Source organism: Thalassophryne amazonica, chromosome 2, assembly GCF_902500255.1.
Source record: "Thalassophryne amazonica chromosome 2, fThaAma1.1, whole genome shotgun sequence".
Taxonomy (NCBI): domain Eukaryota; kingdom Metazoa; phylum Chordata; class Actinopteri; order Batrachoidiformes; family Batrachoididae; genus Thalassophryne; species Thalassophryne amazonica.
Window position 1 is genome coordinate 131,799,192 of NC_047104.1, and position 13,767 is coordinate 131,812,958.

General features: G+C 39.4%; 1 protein-coding gene across 1 annotated transcript in view; it reads right to left on the bottom strand.

Moving 5' to 3' along the window:
* Positions 1 to 13,767, bottom strand: part of iqgap1 (IQ motif containing GTPase activating protein 1) — a 149,492-nt gene that overhangs the window by 23,774 nt on the left and 111,951 nt on the right. Inside the window, exons 16-19 of the mRNA XM_034193452.1 lie at positions 3,378 to 3,468; positions 1,841 to 2,008; positions 999 to 1,141; positions 739 to 909 (exon numbers count right to left, since the gene is read on the bottom strand). Coding sequence (XP_034049343.1) covers positions 739 to 909; positions 999 to 1,141; positions 1,841 to 2,008; positions 3,378 to 3,468 — 573 coding nt within the window. The remainder of the gene's footprint in view (positions 1 to 738; positions 910 to 998; positions 1,142 to 1,840; positions 2,009 to 3,377; positions 3,469 to 13,767) is intronic.

Genomic DNA, 13,767 nt, shown 5'->3' on the forward strand with positions numbered 1-13,767 from the left:
CACTTGACCACTTGAAGTGGCATGTGTAAAAACACAAAATATTTTCAGGATTAATGCTAAATTATATCTTTACAAAACTTTAAACAAATACAGTATGCGTGTCACACTGAGAAAGCTGAGGTTGTTCTCAACATTTTGATAAGCAACATATGGACATTATATTATATGGAAGCAATTTAAAGGGGGACTACTGAAGATTTTCTGAAATGAACTTGACGTACTGGAGTCTCTGAACCCCAGAAGGTTAAAAAACAAAAAACGAATGGTAAAATAATAAATGGACTGCAATTATATATAGCGCTTTTCCATCTGCATCAGAAGCTCAAAGCACTTTACAATTATGCCTCACATTCATCCATTCACACGGACACACACACTGATGCTGTCATGCAAGGCGCTCACTACACACTGGGAACAACTAGCAGATTATGGACCTTGCCCAAGGGCCCTTAACAATTTTCCGGTCTGGCTCGGTTTTGAACAGGGGCTCCTCTGGTCTGAAGCCCAACGCTGAACCACTAGACCATCACCTCAAACAAAAGCCACTAAAGCACAGCTACCGCTTCCTTTTTGTTGATCTATGCACACCAGCAGACATGCGACCAATGGAGACATGTAATGCTAGGTGTAACTGCAAGTAAGTTAAAAATCACATGAAGATACAAACTAGTCATGTGACACATTATAATGCTAAAAGTAATGGAGCCTTTACATCCACATTGTCCACATATATATCACCTGTATGCATGTAACAGCTGGCTCTTGGGATTTCAGGAACTTCATCCTCTCCTTGATGCCATTTCTCACCAAGTAGCCACGGCAACGAGCTTGTAGTTTGGTAATGAGAGCCTCATTGGCCAACCATAGTTGCTCCCGATTGTAAGCTGTTGTTATACCAGAAACCACAGACTAACACAAACAATAATTACACACAGATTAGTTTCGTACAAGAAAAAAAAAAATTTCATACATGCAATAATGGACAGTTCAGCGCCTACCTGGATGTCCTCTTTGTTGAGCTGAGTGTTGTTTTGGACAAAGCTCTCTGGCTCCACCCAGGTGCCTTCTCTTGTGTTCAAATTATAGTAGTAGTTGTGACCTCCTTTCACCCAATGTCTCACCCATTCACTGCCATTATCACCTGCCAGCATCACGAAACAGCAACAAGATTAAAATCACAGTCCGTAAGAAGGACCATTATTTGTGTAGACTTTACACGTAAGACCACAGGCGTACAAGTTCAGATCCTTTGGCACAGTGTCCAGGTAGACAGGTTTCAAGTCATATTTAGGTCTGTGTCTGTGGTGAAGCCCACCTACAATGTTTTGTCTATTAAATAAAAAAAAAAAAATAATCTGTCATAAAAAAAAAAATTCTAAGTGTAATGAATAAACAACAGATAAATAAAAAATATGACTGAACCACTGGCTTCCTTGCTTTGAATTTTGTTATTAAAATGCCACTTTTCTTTTTACAGTAATGGCTACAGTCAGGTACAAAGGTTTTAAGACTGACAATTTTTGTATTTTTGCCTTTGTATCGCACTACAATGGACTTAAAAAGTGCTTGTAATGTGGACTGTCAGATGAAACCCTGGGGCCTGAGGTCCACCTAGGTTCCTGGAAGCTGCTGGATTTTTTTAATGCTGGTGCATTCTCCGGCATTTCCTGGTGCTTTTTCTACCTGCAGCAGCAGGAATTCATATTAAAGATATTATTTCATAAACCTTGAGGACATTGGGGATGGCATGCAATTGATTAATTTTGAGCCAAAAATGCATAAACTGTTTAGTAGAAATGTGCTTTCTCATGAGTGATGTTGTAGAATGTGCATTTCTCACCGTCTTTCTTCTTCTCTTCTTTGATTTTGGCCAGGTCATCCTGGTAGGTCTGTGCACACTCAGAGGTGACCCCATATAATCCTGCACCAGGGTTACGTAGAGCAGCTAAGGTCTGTGTTGCATCACCTCTATCCACTGCCTCATTGATAGCCTGGATGGACTGGGAGACTGCAGACACAAACAGACATCCATTTCTGCAATCGTAAAAACACATGAACTTAATGAATTAAGGTCACCGCATACTTCAGTAAGTCCCTTCAGCTGCTCCCTTGTTTTCACTTGGGCTCACCACACCAGAGTGGGTTTGCATGTTGATTTGGCACAAGTTTTATGCCGGATGCCCTTCCTGACACAACTCTACATTACATAGAGAAATGTGGCAGGGGTGGGGTTTGAACCGTGAACCTTGTGCACTGAAACTAAGCGCACTAAGGGAGTCATTAAAACCCTGGATCTTAGTTTTGGTCAAGCACTCAGACTGCTTACTGAGCTTCAAGTACTTCAATCAGGGTATCCATTAAAATCACAGCATTGTGCTAGATTAAGGTCAGGTAATCAGCAGGCTGAGGGTCACTAGACCACAGCTGGTGAGTCAGCTGATCACAGATTCCTTGAACTAATGCCTCCTCATCTACCCACAGGTCCAACAAAGCCTGGTTTTTCCAACTTGCTATGCTGCATAAAACTCCTCTGAATGATATTCAGAGTGACTTCAAACATGAAACACCTCCATGTGTGGACAATGGAGATGCAAACACAATCCTCTGCAACATCCGGGGTCTAGTTGAGGTAGAATTCTCACATTCCATTTGGACAACCATTTGTGTATATGTCAAGTCCTCCAGCCAGATTGCAGGCAATTTCCTGTGCAATAATCTTTTTAAACATTTTCTGCACATTAGTGGCACAAAATGTTTGAAGAAATGTGACCAGCTCAGTGTATATTTTTTTTAATATGCTGGTTTCTTATCAGATGTGTGGGATTCTTATAGCACAGAATCCTCTTATCACAGATGTGGCATATGGTCAACAGCTTCTATATGCAGATTAGGACAAAATTATTAAGCCCCTTTAAAATTTATCATTTTCTTCAAAATTTCCCCAAGTGCTTTTTTAACAAAGCAAGGACTTTGACACAACTTCTCTAAACATCCTAGTTTTATTCTGGATGCCTACATTATTTTACTTTGCACACAAAATTATTTCACAAAAGCCAAAAACTACCAGGGTTAAAAATTATTAGCTCCCTTAAGAACTGACCTTTTTGTTGAACCATAGCATGAAATATCACCAGCAGAGGGAATTAATAATTATGTGCAAGAAAAGGCCAAATAACACACTGCAATTTCTAGGTTTAGAATGACAGAGTTAATTTGGAGCTCAACTGCAGGTGTCATATGACTCTCTTCTTCAAAAAATGGGATCCCCCCCCCCCCCGCATACAATGTGTTTGTCACATGCAGTAGAGCACTCAGAGACCTGATGTTAATATTTTACAATTAATAACCTTGTCATATTAATTTTTTGTGGTTCTTACAATGTAAACCTTCCTGTGTATCCTGGTTAGATTTCACTATGGCATCCTGGATTTCATCCAGCCACAGCACAGCAGTGGGGTCCTGGGTCTCCTAAAGAAATACAAGAAAAGCATTAACAACTAAGAACTTCTTTTCGCTTCTCCCTTTTTGGTCAAAGTCCCACCAGCGGATCAGTCAGAGCTGCATGCTGACAAAGATATGATTAAAATTTTATTTTATATATATACACATATATATATATATATATACATATATATATATATATATATATATACATATATATACATATATATATATATATATATATACATATATATATACATATATATATATATATATATATATACATATACATACACATACATACATACATATATACACACACACACACACACACGAGGTCTATTAGAAAAGTATCCGACCTTATTTTTTTCAAAAACCATATGGATTTGAATCACGTGTGATTGCGTCAGCCAAGCTTGAACCTTCGTGCGCATGCGTGAGTTTCCGCTCCTCTTTCCATGACAAAAACTCCTGTAACAGTGGAATGTGCCGTTCATTTCCAAACTGGACGCTGTGTTTTATCCAGGATGTCATCTGGCTAGCACAGGAATTGTGAAAAGACGTGGACATCAGCACTTTTTCGGCACATTGAGACAGACATGCGGAGGAATTCCACGCGTCGCGGCGGTGCCGCATGGCACAAAGCAACGCCGTGATGAAGCCTCACAGGACATGTTCTGGCATGTCCAGGCACATCCACAATTTCTCGGATAATTACTCGATGGAAAAACCACCGACAGCTGTCTGAACGCCATCTCAAAGCCGTCCTGTGAGACCAAAACGGAGATGGTTTTGTCTCGTTCCAGTAGCGAATCCATCGTGATGCGCAAAGCCTCTGCTCGGCTTTCCATGACAAAATCTCTTGTTAAAAGTGAAATCTGCTGGAAAATGGTTGATGTCCAGCTCTTGTGATAACCAGAGAAATGGCACACGGTCACGGATCCATACAGCCATCCGTTTAGAAATGAAATGGTCGCTCAGTCTGTCGATGGCGGCTTCGGAGCGTGGCGCACCACCAGTCGCTCTGGGCCGTCCTTAAAGCGACAGTAACACTCCGTAATCTCTTTGAAGCCCATAAAATTTTCACCAAAAACCATCTGAATTTCTCGAATGGTGTCCACTTTGATGTCCCTCATAGTTTCTGAAAAAATTTTGATCAAGCAAAGCAGCAGTCTCTGAGCCATTCCTAAACAATGAAAAAAACGACGAGAGGGGTGGACCACTCCTCACAGGCGAATGACGCAACCGACAGGCGTGAAAAAACTCACGCATGCGCACGAAGGTTCAAGCTTGGCTGACGCAATCACACATGATTCAAATCCATACGGTTTTTGAAAAAAATAAGGTTGGATACTTTTCTAATAGACCTTGTGTGTGTATATATATATCTATATATCTATATATAGATATATATATATATATATATATATATATATCAAAGGCCATCCTTCCTGACAATTCCTCATGATGGTAAGCACGCCATATGCATCAATTCTCTTCACAAACCTTGGGCTCAATGGAAAGTTTGCACATTTTTATTTCAACATATCCATCAAGTTCTGCAACAGACTGGCATCCTGTCCACAGTGTACCCCACCAATAGCCCAATGACTGCTGGGATAGGCTCAAACTCCCACTGACAACTGGAATAAGTGGCTATAGAAAATAAATGAATGAATGAATGAATGAATGAATAAATAATTCACATGGCTGTCAAACATTAGCACTGTTGCCTCGTGGGAAGAAGTGTGAATTCCAGCTCTGTCTGTATGTTCTCACCATGTCTTTGATTATTTGCAAGTAGTCCAAATATTCAGTGACTTGTGCCCCTGAATGAGCATGTTAATGATTGTGTTGGTGTTGTGATGGAATGGTGACAGTTCCAGGAGGCAACCTGCCTATGCATCAATGTTTAATGACACAAACCTTAACACAATAATATGATATGGATGATGATGGAAATAATTCTACTGTTTGACAAATTGATCCTTTAGCTACATTTTTTGCTGCAACAATGCAAATGCACCATCCCTGGATCTCAAGACCAGGCACCTTAGTGGTTCTGCTTTTTTTTTTTTTTTTTTTTTTTTTTTTTTTAAGATATTTAGGTGTACCTTAGTATACACTAGTAGAGTTCCACCTTAGATTTGGAATGTATATTTTTTTTTTTTTTTAAGATATTTAGGTGTACCTTAGTATACACTAGTAGAGTTCCACCTTAGATTTGGAATGTATAATAGAAGATGTACCTTACTGAATTTTCATGCAACATCCAGATGGTCCATTGTGATTTTTTTTTTTTAATAAACAGCAGGTTTAAGGCAGTTGCTCACCAACCACATCAACAATGACCTCAGAGGCATCCTGGATCACAAAACCCACTGTTTTGTTGCAAATTTATGTACTAATTGTGCAATTATTATGCAATTGTGCATAATAATTGCAATTGTGTAATTATTATGGTTTTAATTATTACTATGGATTTTAATTGTTGATGTGTGCTTTTATTTACTATGTGTACAAACTTTTATCACACAATAAAATGTTATCTTTGGATTTGACATGGATTTTAAAGTTATGGATCAGATCTTATTTATTTTTTGATCAGCAAAAAAACCCCAAGACAAAACAACAAAAAACTACCTTGCTTTCCATTTTTTAATGGGAAAAAAAAAAAAAAAAAAAAAAAGAACTTAAAGACCCAGGAAAATAAACTTTTGCCTGTGGTCCTGAATGAAAAATTAAAACAAGATGTCCAAAGTTTTACATAATTTCAAAATCAAATACTTGTTGCATTACATTGCAATATGAACAGTATCTGTGAATAAAAATAGCCTTTGTTAAAATTCCATGGCTTGGCAACACCTTGGGATTTCCCGGAAGAGTTAGAGAATTTTGTGGAGGATTGGGATGAGCTGCTTGTTCTACTGCCACTATAACCCGGATAAGGGCAGTAAATAAGTGAATGAAAATACAAGAAATGGAGCAAAGCTGATCAAAGGTTACATAGCTTCAAATTCTTTTTTCAAAAAGATGAGGAGGGAAACATCACTATAACTCTTTCAGGATAAATGCATTAGTCCTACCCACTGATCCCAATTCATTCAGTTGAGTGGTCCGACCCAACAGATCCTTAGAAAATGTCGGGAGCACTTGTTATTTTCCAGAGCTGTGGTGTTTCAGCCACCTCTGCTGTGTAAGATTGATTCAGTGGGCTCAGACAAAACCCAAAACCAATCTTGATTTCAAAGTCAACATAGTTCAAACTGCATTACTTTAATTCTTAAATATTACAAATAGTAAGTCAATAATAATAAATATATTTTTCTAAGTTGTAGAATTTGGTTATTTTTATTATACAGATTCTTTATAGTCATTGTAACCACCTTAGTGGTGGTTTCAGTGCATATGTAAACTTGAGTAAACCATGTGCAGACTTGAAAGGTCTGGAGAAGAAAAGAAAATAAACATGCACTAGCATGGACTCCCAAAACTTTCTGTATATTTGTATTGTCAATTGTGTGGGGAGCATGGCCCAAGCAGAGGGTCACCCCTTTGACTCTGGTCTGCTTGAGGTTTCTTCGTCAAATCATCAGAGGGAGTTTTTTTTTCTTCTTACCACTGTCACCTGTGTGCTTGCTCTTGGGGTTGGTAAGGTTAGACCTTACTTGTGTGAAAGCACTTTGAGGCAACTTTGTTGTGATTTGGCGCTATATAAATGAAATGAACTGAATTGAAAACATAAAACTTAACCAAATGAAAGAGGTATGTCCACAGTGCAAATTAAAAAAGAAAAAAAAAATTATAAGAATGTAGTATAAAAAAAAAAGAAATTGCATACAGAAAAGAGAAAAGTATGTACAAAACTGTAGATATTTCCGGGGTAGTGGATACGCGTATTGCACATAAATACTGCACTCATTTCAAGTGTGGTATGTGACATGGCTATTTGCAGCTCGAACATTATGTGGAAAAATGTCATGAAAATGTCCATTTAAGGGTTTTTTTTTGGGGGGGGGGGAGCAGGGGGTCCCACCCCTGCACAATCAGACTGTGCAGGTTTGCTCTTATGTAAACTTTGCTATTAATCCATATGGATCACGGATCAATTACGACCAGTTATACCACTGGAACTCAGCATTACATTATAAAATACAGTAGCACGTGACTGCGTCCAGATGGCACCCTGCGTCTCTCTCTTCATAATGTGTGAGTGTTGGCTGCTGCTGTCTTCTCAAATCTGGTAAAACACGCATCTAATTTGGTTTCGGCCTCCCCCTCCATCTGTCCCACCCCTTCTTGTTGCCCTTCAGGGTAGACAGGGGAAGTGAGTGTGTGTGTGTGTGTGTGTGTGTGTGTGTGTGTGTGTGTGTGTGTGTGTGTGTGTGTGTGTGTGTGTGTGTGTGTGTGGGAAAGAGGTGGGCGGGCAAGAATGATACTTGGAGAGTCCTCCTGCAGAGTGCAAAGGGGCGGGGGTGCAGTCAACATCTGCAGGAGCAAACACACAGCAAGCTAGACGTTTATAGTTAAACAAAATTAGCGGGGCAAATGCTCATTAGTTTGTATGTTTGCAGTTGGTGCAGGAATTGGTATGTATGGCCGATGAGTCACTGCAGCAAGCCGGAGGTGGCAAACAGGGTGTGGTTCCACAGCCTGCCAGAGACTTGTGGTGAAGAGGATTTGTGCACAGCTTCATTACATCATAGAAAAAGAGAAACAGAAAACTGGAGGAGTTGGGCAGTTTCTAACATTTTCCAAGTTTCCTGCTGACATATGAGTTCATTTGTGTGACTTAAAGTTCTACTGAAATTAAAACAGTTCTTACCCAGTGTCGGACATTTTTTTTTTTTCTATTTGTGCATGTCAAACATTTGTCATAATACTTGGATTTTATTTCAAAATCTTCATCTTTTCGTAAATTCAGCCAAATATTTTTAATGATTCCTCCAGTGTGACCCATACGTGTAACATGCTTTTGGAGGGCGGTATGCATTTTCAGAGGCCCGACGTTCATGACCAGTCACCCAAAATGACAGATATTCCCCCAAGTTAGAAGAGGGCGAATATCTGTCATTGCGGGCGACTGGTCATGAACGGAGAGACTCAAAATGCATACCGGACGACAGCATGTTATTTGCATTATTATCACTTCTACTGAGATACACAACATGTAACGCGTACATAAAAAGTTGGCTCACTTTAACTTTTGTCGTGTCGGCATATTATATTATATTATATATATATATATATATATATATATATATATATATATGAGTATGAGTGACATTTACCACTTAATGCATCTTCTTTGTCTTTCGGCTGTTCCCGTTAGGAATCGCCACAGCAGATCAATCGTTTCCATCTCACCCTCTCCTCTGTATCTTCCTCTGTCACACCAACCACATGCATGTCCTCTCTCAGCACATCCATGAACCTCCTCTTTGGTCTCCCTCTTCTCCTCCTGTCTGGTGGTTCCATCCTCAGCATCCTTTGCCCTATATACCCTGGGTCCCTCCTCTGCACATGTCCAAACATCTCAATCTCTCCTCTGATTTTGTCTCCAAACCGACACACCTGAGCTGTCCCTCTGATATGTTCATTCCTAATCTTGTCCAATCTCGTCACTCCCAAAGAGAATCTCAACATCTTCAGCTCTGCCTCCTGTCTTTTTGTTAGTGCCACCGTCTCTAAGCTGTACAACACAGCTGGTCTCACTACTGTCTTGTAGACTTTCCTCTTCACTCTTCCTGATATTCTTTGGTCACAAATCACTCCTGCCACCTTTCTCCACCCACTCCACCCTGCCTGCACTCTCTTCACTTCATGCAACAAGAAACAAAATTAATTTAGTCACCAGATTATTTATAAGACACACATAGTAACAAAGAGCACAGCTAATGAGCTAATTAATGTCATTTATACTAGGCACAAAACATGAATAAACGTCTTTTTGCCACTGAACAGAATCACATGAGTTAAACCTGCAATGCAATTAAATGCTTGGAAACTCTTTAGTAGTACGTTTTTAAAAGACAAACTCACCCTTGATTTTCATTTTTGCACACTTTTTATTCAAGAGTGTGGTAAACCAGTAAAAAAACAAACAAAAAAACCCAAATGGAAAAAAGCAACTATTTCTTAAGAAGAAAGAATAGTCTTCTTCCTTTGTTGTTTACACTCCTTAGAACTAGTAGAGGAAGAAGATAGCCTTTGCTAATATTTTAGCCTAAGTGGAACAACTTTTTTTGTGATGGGAAGAAAGACTGGATTTTATTTGAGTGACTGTACACAGCATGGGGTCTGCTATTTGGGAATATTCCCCTTTGTGATTTAATAACTGACATGGATCAAATGATTTGAGCGCATCAACAGTGCAGACTCCGTATAAAATGTGGATCTCTTTTGCACGAGGAACATTTCCCGAAGTGAAATACAGTGATCGAACAAAAAAGGTGAGTCCACTGCAAACCAGCTCACTGTGACATTTAGATATTATTGTTTACATTCTGTTTCTCTGCTGTGCGCTGCAGCACTGTGTGGGAACAGGTATACATTTACTCAGTTGTTCACTCAGCATGTCTTTCTCTTTGGTAAAGACATTTATTCATATTTGCTTCAAATGAGCATGACTGCTAATTGTATTTCATCTCTGGAGCCCGACGGTCAACAAAAATGAGGAAAAGCTCAAAGTAGTGACGTCATCATGATCACTTGCATAATGAATGCTTTAAGCATGACCTGACTTGGTTTCAAATGCATGTGGAAAGTAACCGAGTCCCATTATGAAGTTTGGGACTCAGTTACTTGGAACTTTGTTGTTTAGGTAAAACAAAAAAAGGCAGCTTAATGCTTTGTTTCTTGTTTCCATTACCATGAAAGTGTATGGAATCGTGTTTTTTTTTTTTTTTTTTTTTTAGTATACAAGTTGCATAGGACTATAAGTCCCAGGATTTCTGGAATTAGACAAAAACAACAACAATAAAAAACAAAACCTGATTCATAATAGTCCATGAGCCAAGCAAGTTTTTGGTACCACTTAAGGTGACGAAGCAACACTTAGAATCCAGCCTCTGTATACCATGGCCTACACAAAAACGGATGATAACCATCCCAGGACGGTAGCTGTAGCTAGCTAGGGGTCAATGAGGGATTACACAGAGATCAAAATGTAAAAATGCTCCAATCATGTTAAAAATTATACTACATTATTATTCTGGAGTTATGGGGTAAAAACAGCAGAAATGGTGACAAAGGTCAGTTTCAGTTTGTACAGGGGTCAAAAGTTAAAGTTGCTCCAATTTCAGTAAAAAAAAAAAAAAAGATGCAAATTATTGTTTGGGTTAATGGTGTTCAAAAAAAGGAATAGTTCCCCCAGTGTCATACTCAGTTGTCATGTTACAGGGTAACAAATGTCACATGTCATAGAATCCAATGGACGTCGACCTTGCTTGACCTTTACTCTGAAGACGAAACATTCAACACGGGCAAAACCATTTCATTTATTAATCCTTTTATTGCAACCAATAACGTACATCAGTTTTTACTGACACTGGAGCAACTTTAACTTCTGACCCCTGTACAAACTGAAACTGACCTTTGTCACCATTTTTGCTGTTTTTACCCCATAACTCCGGAGCATTCAGTCATAGATATTCCAAACCACACCTTTTTGGAATCATTATGACAAATAATATAGTGTAGTTTATAATGCAGACAAATAATGTAGTGGAGTTTTCAACATGACTGAGGCATTTTTACATTTTGACCTCTGTGTAATTCTTCATTCTACTTGGCTACAGCTACCACCCTGGGATGGTTATCATACATTTTTGTGTAGGCCATGGCACACTGAGGCTGGATTCTAAGTGTTGTTTCATCACCTTACATGGTACCAATTAGGCCAAAATTGATGACTGTCTCCTAGACTAGAACTCCAGAAAAGATACAGCAATCAAATGTCGAACTATTTCATCAGTTGTAGTAGTTAATGGAGAAATGCTTAAGCATAATTGGTATAGATACCAGTTCCCCAAAACCCTAATTTTCATTTGTCAATTACAGTGATGGCAGTCCAAACAGTTAAATCTGCATGTCAAGGAGACTCAACAATGGTGGGGGAGGCATAAACTTAAGAGAAATCTTCACTGTTAAAAAACAAACATACAAGGCGCTATCGTGTTTGAATCATAGAATTAGTCTGTGTTCATCACGCCCCGCCTCCTTCCAAAACTATGAGATCATATGAGTGCAACCACAAACTCGCATGCAAAGTTGTTGCACTTGGAAATATGCAACATCACAGAAGTTACAGAGAGTAACTCAGCATCGCTATAAACTCTGCCAAGCAAGTGTGGGCAGTGTGCAAACAGCACATAAGACTGAAATATACACAATCTTGTCATTCACAGCGGCAACTGGTGCAATTACAAAGTGATAGCCATCTGGGCAGATATCATTGTGAACTATATTCCGCTTGTTAGCATAGCCGGGGCAGGACTTCCTGCTGTTTATTTAAGAACAGCCCTCAACCCACAGTCGGTATAAAATTCAGCCTCAAGCTCCATTTTGCACATGCACAAAAAGCCGTGTATAATCTTACAGTATTCTGTTCAGTTGATATGTGGGAATAGACTGGATGATTTCTGTGTTTCTCCCCACTCTTGCTTATCATGCATTTGTCTTCACCCACAGATAAAGAGATTTGATAATGTGAAAATGCAGCACAACATGTAGGTTTGACCTTAACAGTTACAGATGTCAAAACATCAAAAAGACAAAGCTACAAATACAACCTTCTCACCTTCTCCTAACTCCTGGTAGGTCCACACCTGCCATCATATTCTTGGCCATCCTACAGGTCTTGACAAATACTCTAAACATTATTACAGACTGATTGGGACATTCCATGTCATATCACATAAGAGGTAGAGGGCTACATGTTCTTCTGTCTCAAGATTTTGTTAAAATGCTCTACAGTTAAATTTATAGACAAATCCAAAGTTTCAGGGTTGTGTGACCAATACTTTCAGAGATGTGACAATTTTACTGTACATGTATTTGTGCATTTTGCCTGAAAATTTTAGCAGGTTTTTTGAATGCCTCATTATCTTTGTAAATATACTGAAAAATGTAATTTTATGTGGTTGTTAATGATGTGCCGTGCTGCCAACGACATGTTGTGGCAGTACGGTAGCTCAGAGGTTAGCACTATTGTCTCACAGCAAGAAGGTCCTAGGGTTGCTTTGCATATACCGTTTGCACGGGTCCCCTCCGGGTGCGCCGACTTTATCCCACTTCCGAAATATGCAGGTTCAGTGAATTGGAATGTTTAAGTTGACCATAGTGTGAGTGAGAGTGTGAATGTGTTTCTCTACACACTCACCAGCTACTTTATTAGCTACACCTGCTCAATTACTTGTTAACACAAGTAGCTAATCAGCCAACCACATGGCAGCAACTCAATGCCTTTAGGCATCTAGATGCGGTGAAGAGGACTTGCTGAAGTTCAAATCAAGCATCAGATTGGGAAAGAAAGAGGATTTAAGTGACTTTGAATGTGGCATGGTTGTTGGTGCCAAGCAGGCTGGTCTGAGTATCTCAGAAACTGCTGATCTACTGCGATTTTCAAACACAACCATCTCTAGAGTTTACAGAGAATGGTCTGAAAAGAGAAGATATTGTATTTTAGCAAACTGGTGAATAATTCGAAAGCCAAGAATCGTGTGTGCAGTTGTCTGTGTGCCTTACACCGGCAGAAAGCGGTTACTTATTCAACAGTTTTCTGAAATACCAGGGAGGCAACAATAAGTAAATGTCCGAAAAAGGAGTGTGCGCACAGCAATGATGTCCCACACAGACTCTGATGTGTACACGTCTGTGCGGTCCATCCATTACACGCCGACACAAGTGACAAGTGCATGAGCTCGAATTGCACAGTTTACCAATTACAAATTTAAAGTCGACAGTCAGTACAGGGTCTGTATGTCCAGTAGCACATACACCGCTTGTGAAACAGCCACCTTGCAAAACCAACACCACAGCATGGAGCATTGTTAGATATGCAAATTAAAGTTTAAACATCATGCATCAGACAACCGACACAAGAGTGGCTCCAGCAACACAAAACATGCAGACACAGAGACAGACGAGACATGATCCCTGATGTTTTGTGCTTGTATTTGTTGGATTACAGCTAGATGGATCACATCCACCTAATACAGCTGTCAGCTTTCTGCCCTTTTATAGGATTTATGTGATTGAGGGCCAGTTTGTTGTTTCATAGGTCTGTGAAATCAGCAGGAAAACACGTTAAAGGTCTTGTCCTCT